Consider the following 14,634-nt stretch of genomic DNA (forward strand, 5'->3'; position numbering starts at 1 on the left):
TGCTGAATGATCTTGGTTATTGGGTTTCAAGGGCTGGGCAGGGGCGTGAGACACTCCAATGGGAGGAGTTAAACTTTTCTACTCTTTCCCTCTCTCTCTCTCTCTCTCTCTCTCTTAGAGCTGGCAGGAATTTCATTCAAAGGGAAGAAAGGGGGAAAAAAAAACCAAAAGAAACCTCAACAAATAAAGACCTGTTCATAGCTCCAGGACCCAGGCTTGTTTTGTAACCATGTTTTTGTGAGATAGCAGGGCAGGGGAAGGCAGAGCTGGCTCCGACATGGCAGAGGAGTGTAAGTAGTGAGGCAGGAGTACCCAACAGGCACTTCAAGGGCTCCAGACTTTGGGACGCTGAAATATAACTCCAGATAAAGGACTCTGTGTCTGTGCTAGCTGCTAAACTCAGCTGTGACTGGAAAGTCAGGGTGCAGCTGGGGAGAAAGGGCTGAGGAGCTCAGGACAAGCTTTTTGCTGGGAGCGACCATGCCCAAGGCTGTCTGTCTGTCTGTCTGTCCTGAGCGCCAGCCCTCACTCTTCAGCAGCCCCGTTGCTCTCCCCTTGCACCAGGCAGGGGCTAGGGGGAGATGCAGGGGGGTGGAGCAGCAGTGTCATGGTGTGAAGCTCCATGGTGGGACATGGTGCTGTTGTTACAGTTTTGCCCAGACCAAGGGCATGCAGGAGCTGCATTTTGCAGGAGCTGCCCAGCACTGATGCCAGGAGCAGGGGGCTGGGTTGCTTCAACAGCTCTTTCTAACCCTGGGTAAAGTGGCCAAAGAAGAGGAATAGTCCACTGAGTGGGGCTTGAAGCCATGTCACCTGCACCTGTGCCATGGTCTGGCTTAGCAGGGGCTACTGCCTAGGCCAGCCCAGAGCCTCATAGTGTCCTGGAACATGTGGGATGTGCATCAGAGCAGGATTCTGTATCAAGGAGCTACCGAGTTCTGGGGCAGCAGAAACACCTGCTTAGCAAAGGGTGCTGGCCCTGCAACAGGAGAAGGCTGCAAAGGACAGCTCCGTGTCCTCTCTCATCATGGCCACTGGCTGCTCAGTGCCACTGTGATGCCCTCAGATGGGGTGACTGCTGTCATCCCATGGCAGTGGTTTGAGGGATAGGGGCAAGCCTGGCCCCACAGCTTGAACCACACCGAATCTCTCTGTACAGAGCATCTTGTCTGTAACAGGGACAGCAGCTGAACACGGCTCTCACACTGATGGCAGACAGCTCTCCATGGGGCTTTAGGTGGATCTGGATTCCCAGTTAGTTCCTCCCTCTGCCTCCCCCACAGCCATGAATGGAGGAGGTGAATGAGGTAGAGAAAGAAGGGCCCAGGTTTGGGTCGCTGCAAATTGCACCCACAAAGTCACCTCTCCCACTGTAACCATGCTATGGCAAAGTGCCACGTGGCCAAAGCACAGACTGGGAGATGCTTTCACATTCCTGCTTCCTCTGAATGGGCCTTTCCTTCTGGCAAAAGAGTTTCCTGACTGATATCCCCAAGATCACAGGATAAAAGAGGCAGAAGGGTTATCTGGGGTCAGGAAGGTGAACTGGTGCACTGGGAAGACTTAAATAGCTCCAGCTCACCGGGGCTGCGGTGCCTTGAGACCTGTGAGTCAGAGTGGGCATCTCCTCCCCCAAAACTGTGCTGAAGATGGAGTTCAGGGTTTGGGGCTGATGCACAAACTCTGGCTGAGGGGTGCTGGCTGGGGTGATGCTGGATCTGAAACTATTTCACTTGCAAAGTGCATTCAGATCCTGCAGATTCAGGACTCCCTGGGACTGCTGCAGCCATTGGAAAGATCATCACCAAGTGCAGAGGAGTGAGAGGATTCTGGTCTAGGAGCAGGAACTGGTTTAATTGGAATAAAGGCGCTTCCATCATAAACAGTGATGGAGATGTCATTAATTAAACACTTGCAATGCCTTTTGACAGCTCCGAATATAAATCACTGCTTGGTGGGGAGACAGAGAGCCCTCCTCAGAGAGATGAGTCCCCTCAACACTGCTCCCCTCCAGCTCTGAGACGGGACATGTTAGCAGGGCCCGAAATGGCTGGACATGCTCTGACAGTAGCCAGGAATCTGAAGTCAGTCTGGAGAAAGTGTCAGGCCTATCACTCCTGGCTGCAGCAGCAGCAGCTCTTATCTGTGGTTCCTGCTCCTCTCCCTCACCACATCACCATCTCTTCACAATTTCTCACTCAGTGAACTGTCCTCAGGAACCCAAGGCTCTGGCTGATCATGCTATTAATAGAGTTCTTGCAAAAAATCCCACCGAAGAGGTTCCTACTGAAAACTACCATTCAGCTGAAGCAGAGATATTTCCTCACAAAGGCACTGACTGCAATTTTCACACTTTTTTGGAGCAGCATGTCCTGACACTGGAGAGCTTTTCTCCATGTGCCTCACTTTGACTTTTCTGTTTGCTTTCTATTCCAGGTCGGCTGTGGAGGTTCATATCCATGCCTCATTTCTCTGAGATCTTAGCTGTCAATATTCAAAGTGTCACTTACTCCAGCGTGTCACCTGGCTCCTGGCAAAACTAAGAGTCTGGACACCAGGTTGCTTGGACCAGAGAGCTTTGACGTTTCCATGGTAAACCTGGAATTTCTGAATGAGTCCCTCAGGGATGGAGGTGTCACTTTCCAGCCAGCTCTGGCTGAACCTGCAGCGCAGTGGGAGCAGCGTGGGCCGTGCCATTACCAAAGGCACCGGAGCTCCCGCTGCAGCTCATCGCTGCGGAGCGGATGCTTCCCTGCAGGCTCCGCCGTGTCTGTGTTGTCCTCTAGCGGCAGGCTGCGGTCTGGGAGAGCAGCAGAGCGCTGCTCCACAGCCACCCCTCCGCTCCCTGCAGGGCCCCGGCACCCTCCGCTGCATCCCCGCTCTGCTGAGACTCTTGGGACCAAACACTGGGGGATTGGGCTGAGCGTGATTCCTGAGCGTGGGGTACCTCTGAGCGGCAGGTGACATCCCAGGTGATGTTTCTCCTGCTGCCTCCACATTAACAGGTCTTCCTAGAGCTTGCTTAAAAACAGGAATTAAAAAAACCCTTGGGGAAATTTAGAATACAACCCAAGTGGAGAACAAGGTCCAGTTCTTGTGAGGTGCAAGCATAGCCATGGGCTCAGCTGGCCAGGGGCACAGAGGGGCCAGGGGTGGTGGGAGTGGGCTGCATTCCTCACACCAGCACATGCTCCAAGGGGGTCTGACTCTGGATTGCAGCCTTGCACCTGAGGAGAGCCAGGACTTCATGTACCAGCACTGGTCAGATCCTCTCTGTGGGCCAGAAATGAGACGCCAAACAGGCTTTGGCTTGAGGATTGTGCCTGGTAAGCTTTTCTGGAGCTGGTGGCATTCAAAAGCTGACAGAGTTGCTGTGGAGTTATAGCTGGGGCAGGGCTGCAGCAACACCCTCATGATAAGCACTGATGGCCCCTCCTGCAGAGCCAGAAGATCTCTGTGGGCCCTGATGCAAGAACTTGCTGGACCTTGAGTTTGTCCCTCAGCAGTGGGCTCCATGCCCTGCAGAGGGGAGGGAGGTGATGTTGCTCCTCCAGAGGTGATGCCAGTGGCCTGCACATCCAGCTGAGGTCCTTCCCGAGCTGGAAAACTGGCGCTGCCAGCTGAGTCAAAGTGCTGGAGGCTGTTTGTTTCTGTCCTCAGCATGGGCCTGACACGGGGCCCCTGGAACAAACCACAAATGTGTCTCCTGCCCTGCTCCCATGGGGCAACTGCTTTTGCCCTCTTTTTATTTCCTTCCAGATTTTATAGGATTCTGGATCAACCCAGTAGGATCCAGTCTGGCTGTTGATCTCCAAGGACAGCCAGGCCATACTGCAGACCTGGACGATGCTGGCTGTGTCTCACTGCCAAGGTTCCAGCAGGGACTGATGCAGTGCCACACACTGGGAGGACAGCAGCGAGTCTCTCCCTCCAGAAGGGCTTGCAGGGGCAGGAGAGGATGCAGAGAGCCTTTAGCAGGATCACAGGGCACAGGGACACCACAGAAAAAGTAAGCATCACCAGGACTGGCCCATGTGTGCCATGGCATTCACCCATCCCCCTCATCCGACATCTCTGTGAGGGGACACTCCCTCCTGGGACATGACCTCTCTTTTGAGTAAGGCTCCTCAGACTTGCCAGCCCTGGCTCCTCTTGAAGCTGATCCTTTAGGTTCTGGGTGGAGCAGGTTGTGATCCAAGCCAGCAGGGATGGAGCAGGATCCAGGAGTCTGGTAATTCGGATGTGTCTGTGAGCCCAGCCATACCCTGTGGAGCCATCCAAGGTCAGGGGCAGAGGCAAAGGCCAGAGGAATGTTCCGGGAGACCCTGCTCCCATCAGGGTCATCCAAAGGCTGCAATAGCACTGTCAGGCTCTGTGTGAGTCTGGGCCCAGCAAGGACTCCCAGAGGTTTTCCAAAACGTAGCTGCAAACACCTGCATACAAGCAGAAGGTCCCAGTGCCCAGCACGTGGCTCCAGCTGGGGCAGGGGAAGGACAGGGATAGGTGTCCATGCTTCCTGACAGCGGGAAGGACTGGTGCCTGTGAAGTCACAGGGAGAGGGATGGTTCCAGCCTGATGCCTGGGGCACAGAGCTGCACAATCTTCAGATGCACTTTAACCCCTTGCTCTGGGAGGCACTGCTTGCAAAGAGCCAAGGGGCAGACTTGTGGCTCCATGCCCTGCAGAGGAGACAGAGGTGCAGAGCCAGGTAGGAGACCTGTTGGGTGGACCAGAACCCTGGTCCAGTGTCCTACATGCTTGAAGACTTTTCTTTTGGAGCACCTGCATCTCAGCTGGGTCAGAGAGCCACAGCCACGGCAAGCTGGCACGTGCATGAGGGGCGTTGAGGAGAGACCCTCAGCTCCAGTACTACTCACCTGTCCCTGCAGGAATAAACTAAAACACAAGAAATTCCACCTCAACATGAGGAAGAACTTCTTCACATTGAGGGTGGCAGAGCACTGGAGCAGTTTCCCAGAGAGAATCTCGGATTCTCCCTTCAGAGATATTCAAAGTTCACCTGGACGTGTTCCTGTGTCACCTGCTCCGGGTGATCCTGCCTTGGCAGGGGGGTTGGACTGGCTGATGTTCAGAAGTCCCTTCCAACCCTCGGATTCTGTGAATTCCCCTTCCAGTTCAGACTTACCTTCAATCCTTGCTGGCCCCAGCATTTCTGCTCACCAGGAGGTGGCCAACACTAGCAGCTGATGATAGAGGATTCTGGAAATCCTGGGGGCATCCAGCTGCAATCCTGCTGCTCCTGGTGCTGGTACCACTCAGGTGGAAGAGATGGTGGGTGGTGGGCATTCCATGCCATGACTGGGGCCAGCACCTGATTTAATGGAGATGTCCAGCTGGGGACGTGTCAGGGTGAAATGGGCTCCCTGTGGTGGGAGCAGGGGCTGATGACTGTGCTGTGCAAAGATGTGGAGCAGCTGGACTCTGTGCCCTGGGGAGAGCGAGGGCCAGGGAAGAGCCTGGGGTAGAGGTCCAGTGCTGGAGAAACTGTGGGATCAAGGAGCTGGGGTGCTCCAGCAGCCACCATCAGGCTCCCATGGCCGATCTGAGGGGTGCTAACCCTGTCCCCTGTCACTTGGCAATCCCAACCCAGTCTGCCCCTGCTGTGGCAGCCATGGGAAGGGGAGCAGGGAGTAGGAAGGGGGGTCCAAACAGGCAAACTCTTGCTCATCTCCAGTGTTTTGACCTCTGCATGGGTGTGGGAGACACATGGGGACTGATGGAGGAGGGCAGTGGCTGGGTGCTGCTCATCTGGAGCAGGATAAAGATGAAGAACAACATGGCAAGGCCCAGAACTCACTGGGCAGACCAAGCCAGAGGCTTGTTTTGTTTTAATGTTCTGTTGTCTTTCTCTCCCCCTCTGGGTTTCATGGCTCTTGAGCTGCAGGGCTGGAAAATTATTCATCCAAACCACAGCTCCCACAACACCCTCTGTAAGCATTTGTGGCTCCAGACTCCACTGCAGCAGTGGGTGGGAGGTCATAAATTCATCATTGTCACCAATTTGGCCTCCTGTCAGGCAGGACACGAAGCACAGAGCAGAGGGCTGGGCCACAGACACACACTGCGGCTGTCACAGCCATGGTTACTCACCGGGCAAAACCTGTTGGCCACTTTGTGTGACAAATCCCTGTCCTGTGCCTGTCCTGGAGATGAGAAGTTCCCACCACAGCTGGAGAAGCCGTGCTTTAGCTGCAGATGCCTGCAGGTTCACCTTGGCTGCTGGCTCTGCTGTGTTAGCCAGATGTGAGGGATCACTGCTCCTGGACTTACAGAAGCTCTGTGGACACCACCATGCCTCCCCCACCACGGCTTTAACTTCATTCCTTATGTCTCAGGGCCAGTGCCCCTGGCAGCTCTGTGCCACCAGCCGTGGGTGACAGGACATCAGCCCTGTGCTCTGTCTTGGGACTGCTGTCTCTGTGCACAGACAGGAGATCCAGGAGCACTTTCCCAAGGGACTGTGGCAAGTTCCTGGTGCACTGCCCATCCACTGAGGCAGATGGACAGTCCTGTGCTGTGCTGAGCTCCAGTGGGACGAGAGCTGGTGTGGGGCAGGTGCCAGCAGAACTCACCCCACCCTTTCCTTGGTCACTGCCATCAGTGTGGCCCGGGGTGTGGCCAGGTTGTCACATGTGGGTGATGTTCTGCTCTTCTCCACAAAAGCAGTTCTGTCCCGTCCCGAGGCTCCCTCCTCTGCCATCAGCTGTGGAGCCAGACCCAGAGCCTCTCCAAACAGAATATGGCTCTGAGCAAAGCCCAGGGCATAATGACTCTGAACACCACAGGGTAGTTCTGATTGTGGGAAAACAGCAGAGAGAGGCTGGGGGGTTCCTGCCTCTCCTTATCCTTGGCAGCTGCCCATTTTGGAGGAGGCAGTCCTGGCTGGGCTGCGGGGACACTCTGGGAGCAAGGAGGACTTGTCCCTGCAGAGCCCTGGGCTGAGGGGAGTTGTCCCTGGAGAGCCCTGAGGGGTGATGCAGCGCCAAGAAGGACAATGCCCACCCATCCAGGGGGGCAGCCAGCAGCACAAGTCCCATACACTGGCTGCCAGGCCCTAGAAAGCAAAACCGCTGGTCAACATTCTTCTGTGCCCCTCACAAGGCTCCTGCTAGCCCATGGCATCCTCACTGTCACTGTGACTGGCCCTGCTTTGCAGGTAAGGCACTCCACAGATCTTGAAATCCTCTGAGACAATGAGCATCAGGTGTTTTAACATCATAAACCCTGCAGGGACATACAGGTGCACAGGCTTGTCTGTGTTGAGTGGGGACTGCACGCCTTGAACAAGAGCCTGATGCTAAACCTCATCTCTATACACACCTTGGGGACTTTACTGTGCTCAGCACCCGGGATTCCTGTGCCACTGATGTGATGCTGGAGTTGAATCCAGGTCTGGATCACCTCTGCCCTGTTTGAGGGCATGACACCAGCCCTTCCCCACACCAGCAGCTCTCTCACTCCTTCCCACACAGCGAGCTCTGCCCTCACGTGCTTTGCAGGTCAGCTGTGCTGAGAGTGAAGCAGTGAGAGGAGCACTCCCAGTGGGTGGGATTGAGTCTCCAGTGTGAAAGTATCAGCATTTTCACTGTTCTTCTAGGGGTATGTTGGACTAGACCTGCAAGTCCTGGCAGAAAGGCTGCTGTCCTGTAGCACAATAATTATTTTTAAGGTTGGATGCAGCTGGAGAGTGAAAGCTGGACATCAGGGTTGTTTCCAGTGGAGGATGGGGCTATGTGCATGTGTGAGCAGGACGCATGGTCTTTGAGACGACTCCTTCTTGGGGGCTCTTGGGGTAAAAGCCCCAGCACTGGTGAGATTCTGTGCTGCTGGGCAGGTCTCAACTTCACCAGCCTGTCAGCTCCAGACTCTGCACAGACAAATGGCACATCATTCTTTGGACCAGGCTTGATTTTGCAGCTTGGTTGCTTGATGTCAACATGCAGTGTGCACTGCTGTGTCCTCCAGTGGTGGCCTAGACACACAGGGCAGGTGCTGCTGCTGCAAAGCACGGGGACCTCGTGTGCAGCCAACAGCCCCACCCCACTGATCCTGGCTACGGGGCTGTGGAAACAAACATTTCCTTGTTGTGGCCCTCATCCTGCAGCACCAGTGTGGTTTAGGGGTTACTGGTTACATAAAAGTCATTAAGCCATCAGGCTCCCTGTGAGCAAGGGCAAGGGCTGGGCTCCTCCCAAGGCAACATCATAAATCCTTTTGTGCACATGAGAATATCCACTGAGCTTCACAAGCCCTTTTCATGTTGGAAGAATTCACTCATCCTCCTGCAGAGCCCCTGGCATATTGGCACCTCACCAGGAAGAGCAATGCAACGAGTCACTGGATGGTCACTTGTGCAGGCTGAGCAGTGAGTGATGGGTGGGTGACCCCGGTAAAAAGATGTAGTGACATAGAAACATTCCCAAACAGCAACCGGATCCAGGACAATGCAGGTCAGGATGGGTGAGGGTGGCCATGGGCAACTCAGGATGCTCTGGGCTATGCTGAAACCAGCACTGCACACACAGCATGTCCAGGGTGGGAGGAAAACCAGCCCTCTCTGGGACTAAGGCTCTGCACTGCCTGGGTTTCCTCCAGCCCAGGAATGCTGCAGCTCGGAGCTGGGAGCAGAGCAGGAATACACGGAGGCAGAGGGGATTGAGCAGCTCTGCCAGCAGTACAGGAGGTTTGTTGTGTGCAGGGAGAGACTGCTCCCACCCAGCTGTGCCCCGCCTGTGGCCACACCGGGGCAGTGGGTGCAGGGGACAACGGGCAGGACCTTGGCTGGGGGCTGCACAGCTCTGCTGGGTGGTGGGGACGGGTGGTGCACGGTGAAAGCAGGAGGTGCGTGGGACAGCAACTGCCAAAGAGGAAAGTGATTTAGGAGAGGGAAAAAAGGACACCCAGTTGCAAAAGAGGCCTCATCCCAGTGCTGGGATGGCTGATGCTGAGCTGCCCTGGGTGTCCCATTCTGGGGGGCAGTTTTGGAAGAGGGAGAAGCTTCTTGTGGAAACACAGGGGCATTAGGATGAGCGGCCAACTCAGTCAGCCACCTGGGGCTCTCAGCTCCTTATAACAGGTCTTGGGAGCCCCTCATCAGACCTGTTATGTCTCCTCACCCCACTCCAAGGCAGCTGCCACAGGACATGGAATAGTGGGCAGGAGTGTGGGCCACACTGGGACAGGGTTACTGCTTTGGGACTGCACTATAACCCCACCCTGCTTGAAGGGGCAAAGAAAGATAAACAGGGTCCCAGGTTCAGTTTTATCTACATGAGGAATATGCTTGTGAAACCATCTCCTTTTTTTAAACTCCTCCTTCTGTCCTGTACTTGCAGCTCAGTGAACCAAGTTGTTACTTGTGATTTCAGCTTGTGCACGGCCACCCCTGCTTGCAGAGCAGCCGTGTCCCTGCATGGACAACCTAGTTCCCAGAGCAGCAGGACTGCTGGGGCTGCCAGCTGCTTACCAGTGTGTCAGCTGAACCAGGTGGCTCTGCCCTGTTCCTTGGTGCTGGGGAGCCAGCAGGTTCACAACTTGGAGCCCAGGCTTCATCTGAAAATGTGTCACTTCCTCGTGAAGCTGTGGGTGGGCTGGAGATTCACTGCAGAAGTGTTGCCTCCGGGGAAGGAGCAGATGAGAGTGAGCAGAAGCTGCTGTGCCATGGACTGCAGCATTGAGTGCCCAAGGGACACTGCAGTGTCCCATGGCTGGGGACACAGCTGCAATGCTGTAGCCTTCACATCAGCTGGACCCCTCAAAATCCAAGCCTCCCTTACAAGCACACGCTTTCCTAGGGCTGTTTATTGTTTGTACCTAAGACCATTCCACCAGCCGAGACAAGCCACCTCTGTCAACAGCACATCTGAGACCTCCACACGCTGGTGCCCACGGGCACGGGGAGACCACGGTGCTCCATGCTCGTTTTGGGCCTCGGGGGCACCGTAGAGCCCCACGGTGTGTGGTGAGGGGGGCTAGAGAACCTTCCAGGCACCAGGAATCCCAGGAGATGTCCAAAGCAAGAGAGCATCCTGCCCAGCCCCTCACCGTGTCTGCACTGAGAGCTGCAGTGCTGCGTGGCAGGACACTGTCCGTCTGTCCAGGACACCCCACGTCACAGCTCACACCGTGAGCGACAGACTGGGGACAGTGCCAGGGGAGGCCACCGCTCCCTGTAGGGCTTGTTCTGTGCCAGGAGTCCCATGGTGCTCTCACCAGCTCCCGGCTCTGTACAGGACCCTGCAGAGGGGGAGGCAGAAGGGTGCCAGGAAGGGCCAGGCGGTGTTAGAGCTGGTTCTGAGCAGTGATGTCCTGGATGCAGGTGTACAGGAGCATGTACTGGTCCTGCAAGAGAGAAAGGGGCATCAGAGTCAGGTTTCTGACAGAGACCTACTTGTCACAGATTAACCTCATGGTTTGCCTTAAAAAAATCCTAATTAAGGAACAGTGTCTGATGGCAGAGCAGGATTTGCTCTCCCAAGTAGCCCACGATGGTCCTGTGCTACTACAATCACCCAGAAAGGAAGAATCAAGCCTGTTACACCATGTTTGTTTCCCCTTCTTCACCCCCCCGGGATGGGGCTGAGAGGAACATCCCATCTGAGATGGAGAGGAATAATTTCATTGGGCTTCCTCCAAGTGCCCCAGTGGCTTTTGGATGTGCTGTGGTGTTTGCATCCAAAACAAGAGCAAAGAGCAACTCCAGTGATGCTGCAGGGCATGAAGCTGGAGTGCATGGGGTCTGGCAGTGACCTGGAGCCATGAGGGACCTCCGGACCAGAAGTTTCCCTTGGTGTAGTCCCAGTGTACCAGAGTCAGGGGCTGACAGCAGGTCAGGGTAGATGCTTGTAGGCTCACAGAGGTACAGAAAAATCTGTGTGGGTTTAGCACAGCAGCATTGTTTGTCTCTTTTTAATATCACCAAACCGATCCATCAGGTCCAAATGCGGGTTCAGAGGTCCCAAGTCCCCTGTGCGTTTGATAGGAGGTTCTGCCCGAATGCCAGGCTGCCCCAAAATGACACCAGGCTACAAACTCCCAGGACTGCCTAGGCAAGATGTGAGCAAGGTAAATGGGGTTGTACTCAGGGCACAGAGCTGGAGGGCACGGCCAGCTGGCACATGGTGTGGGTTGGAATCACATGGCAGTGGGCAGGGGGGATTAGGGACTCGCAGAGGGGCCCCGACCAGCATTCCCCAACAGCTCGTTAATGTGCTGGCTGAGCCGCAAGTCACGAGGAGCCTCCTCCCTGTGGTGGCGGGTTCAGCCTCACCGGAGGGCCGGGAATGCCGCGGATCACACAATGGCTGAGGCTCCAGGTCACCAGAGCGTGCTTTCCATGAGTCAGGTCTGATTGTGAAATCTGCAGCGACAGCCCAGGGCTGACTCCAGCCCAGGCACACTCAGTGACTGCCACATGCAAGAGCACATCCCCTGGGACACGCACCACTCTGGAGCTGCTGGTGCTTAATATCCGACAGTTAGCCAAGGATATCCATCAAAAGTTCATCTTCCTCCTTGCTTCCCCCCCCCAAATCTGATGCCTTCAGCACGACAGCAGCCGCTGACTCCGCCAGACATTAAGGGGTGCTGGCAAGCCCCCACTGGGATGGAGGAGCCTGGAGGGCAGCCCGGCTGCTCTGAGGGGAAGCAGCTCCTCTGCTGCCCCCCTTCAGCAGGACAGCAGCGTTTGATGGGCACTTGCTGTGCCTTTATGGGTTATTGTGTCCCTGCAGGGCCGGGCGCTGCGGGAACACAAAGCGGCTCTGAAGCGGGGGCAGTGGACGCCTTGCCCTCCTCTGGCTCCCACCACGCACATGGTTCACATTAATTAAGAATGTAATTAGCTTCTTGAAGGAGGCTCTGCATCTGGGAAGCCTTGGAGAGATCTTCCCCCGTTCTGCTGTGCCCTGTGGGGAGCGTTTCCAGGGCTGTGCATCAGCTCGTTCAGCAGCTGCAGCAACTGAAGCACGTCCAGAGGCATTGGTGCCAGGGGCAGGACTGGCACGCCGAGGCTGGGCTGGCACAGAACGGCACCGGCAGACAGAGCTACAGCCCACAGGGCACCTGCCCGTGTGGCACTGTGTCCCACCGACCCCCTGACAGGCAGCCCCAGCTGCAACACCAGGCTCTGAGGGATGTATCAGGAAAGGTACTGGCCAAGGGGGTACCCAGCAGATTCTGGGTGCCCAGGCTGACAGCCACGCCCAGGAGCCAAGGGCGAGCAGGCAGGTTGTGTAGGACAACACCAGTGCTCCATACTTTCCTGAGTACAATGGGAAGAGTGCCTTGCACTTACTGTGAGCCCACATGCAATTTAACTGATCTTAACTCCAGAACTGAGGAGATGGAAAACTTTTGCCTGGGAAAAGTCAGTGCCCTCAGCCCTTGGTGGCTGGCAGAGCCACAGGGTGGAGAGGAAGCATAAAGTAAATCCCTGCTGAGGCTGGACAGGCTCCCAGGCAGCAGGGAGCACCCAGGAGTGGGCAGGATGCTGCCAGCTCCAGGCAGGTCAGCACGAAGCCTCTGCTCCACCCTGTCCCCCACCCCTTCTTCCTACCAGAGTTGGGGTCATGAGGCAGCAGCTTCTGGCCAGCTGGAGGGTCACGCCGTAGATGTCCACGGTTCTCTCAGCTTTCATCTGGTACAACAGGCAATCCAGGGAGATCAGTGTGCCCATCTGGCTCATGTCACCACTGCAGGGGACAAGGGAGGGTCACTGATGCCAGGCCAGGCTGAGCTGAACCTCTTTGGAAGAGGGCACCAGTCCAAGGAGCCATGGCACTGTGCACTGTGAGCTCTCTCTGCGTGCAAGTGAGAATATCAGGGCTGCTCCCAGTATCCCTGCAGTGACCCCGGGCTGGCCTGGGCACCCCAGCCTGGGAATGCCTGCTCTACCCACGCTCCTCGCCCAGCCCCGTTAGCCCTCTCCCAGCCCTCGGCAGAGCACTGCTCCCTGTGACCTCCCAGGCTCAGAACCTCCACTGGCTCCCATGGACCTACATCAACGTGTCCCCAGGGCATGGAGGGGAAGGCTTGTTGGTACCATGCCAAGGAGCTGTGCAGCCTGGTGGCTCCCAGCTCAGGAGGCTGCCCATGGATGGAGGTGTACCCTGGGGTACCTGCAGTGCAGCAGGAGAGGACCGGCTCTCCTTCGGTGGGGCGTGCACCGTCTGACAGCCACGAGCAGCTCCACCAGGCTCTGGACATCAGGCTGCTTCTTGCTGCTCCAGAGTGTGTACAGGAACCTCTGTACCTGCCTCTCCTTTGCTTTCTTCTCCTGTGAGACCAAAGAGCTGACATGGATGTTGGGGAGGGATGGGCGAGTTCTCCCATCCTGAGGCTCCCTAAGGCTTCCCTGAGCTGACTGCCAGCTCCTGTAGAGCTGTCCAGGCATCTCTGCTGGGACACTGCCCACCACCCATGCTGTGGGTATGATTGATTCTGGCAACCTGCTCTCCTTCCCCATGGCACCCTGACTTGCTCCTGGAGAGGGAATTGAGAACTGTGTGGGCCTTTCCAAAGGGGTCAGAATGACCCATCAGCAAGGGGTGGGAGAAGCCCCCAGGGCCTCTCCCATGTATCTCCTGTGTCCACTCAGTTCTGGATGTTGCAATCCAGACTCACTCCTGCATTTGTGGACTGCTGACACTCTGCTCTTGCAGCCTGGAGAAGTCCCACACACCTTTCAGCCCCTACAGATCCCTACAGACCCACCCCCATCCCAGGAGGTGGGAGCCAGGACAGCCCCACGGACACACACATGTTTCAGTTTGAGCTGGGTACATCTCCATCCCGAGACAAGCTTCTCCGAGTCACACTGGATGGTCAGCGTCTTTGTGCAGAGCGAGTCTCCTTCCAGGGGCCAGCACACCTCACCTGGCACCTGTGTGCAACAAGAAATTTGGCTTCCTGTTGAAATTTGGCTTCTCTGTCATAATCAGTCACCATCTTCAGGGTCTCTGGTGGAGCTGGACCAAGAGCACTCCCAGCATCTCTCCATGTCAGTTCATCCCCCACCTAAAACCTGAGGGAGTTCTGGGAACACCAGCAGGTTCAGCCGGGTCATCTGGGAACCCAGAGCTGCCTGGCAGCTCTGCTCAGAGCTCTGAGCTGGAATCTGCTCTGCCAGTGTCTACACCTTGGCTGGGCAGAGCAGGAGCTGCTGCCCTTGGTCCCACACAGATACAGCTTGAAGGGCACCAGCTGAGTCCAGGCACGGGGGGCAGACAGAACCTGGTTCCCATGACAAGCTGTGGGAGCACCTGGACACAGGAAAGGTCCAGCTCCAGCTAAGCTGGATCTGCACTCAGGACTCAGGAGGCAGTGAAGTGTTTCAAGAGCTCTGCTAGTTCCAACTCCACTGAACAGATACGCCCAGTGCCATGGCACAGGTGGGCACAGTGCCTTACCTCCCCCTTCTCCTGCCATGGGAGAAGTGTTAGGATTGTGTGAACATCCTGTTCCCACACCAGGGTCCAGAAGTCCTCCATGGTCAGCTTGTCAGGGCCATGGACAGCCAGATAGTCCCTGCTGGAGCTGCAGCCCTGGGTGGAGAATGAGAGTGTTACTCTGCTGCTGGAGAGGGTGCTCTGTTGGCTCAGGTGGCTGCAGGAA

General features: G+C 56.2%; 1 protein-coding gene across 1 annotated transcript in view; it reads right to left on the reverse strand.

Annotated features, from left to right (window-relative positions):
- Positions 1-9,274: 9,274 nt before the first annotated feature.
- The window catches only part of LOC138098996 (receptor-type tyrosine-protein phosphatase V-like), a 35,792-nt gene continuing 30,432 nt past the window's right edge, over positions 9,275-14,634 (reverse strand). Inside the window, exons 35-39 of the mRNA XM_068995971.1 lie at positions 14,430-14,564; positions 13,781-13,903; positions 13,140-13,297; positions 12,578-12,713; positions 9,275-10,362 (exon numbers count right to left, since the gene is read on the reverse strand). Of these exons, the coding sequence (XP_068852072.1) occupies positions 10,303-10,362; positions 12,578-12,713; positions 13,140-13,297; positions 13,781-13,903; positions 14,430-14,564 (612 nt within the window). The 3' untranslated portion in view covers positions 9,275-10,302. The remainder of the gene's footprint in view (positions 10,363-12,577; positions 12,714-13,139; positions 13,298-13,780; positions 13,904-14,429; positions 14,565-14,634) is intronic.

The sequence above is a fragment of the Aphelocoma coerulescens genome, chromosome 26 (assembly GCF_041296385.1).
Source record: "Aphelocoma coerulescens isolate FSJ_1873_10779 chromosome 26, UR_Acoe_1.0, whole genome shotgun sequence".
Lineage (NCBI taxonomy): Eukaryota > Metazoa > Chordata > Aves > Passeriformes > Corvidae > Aphelocoma > Aphelocoma coerulescens.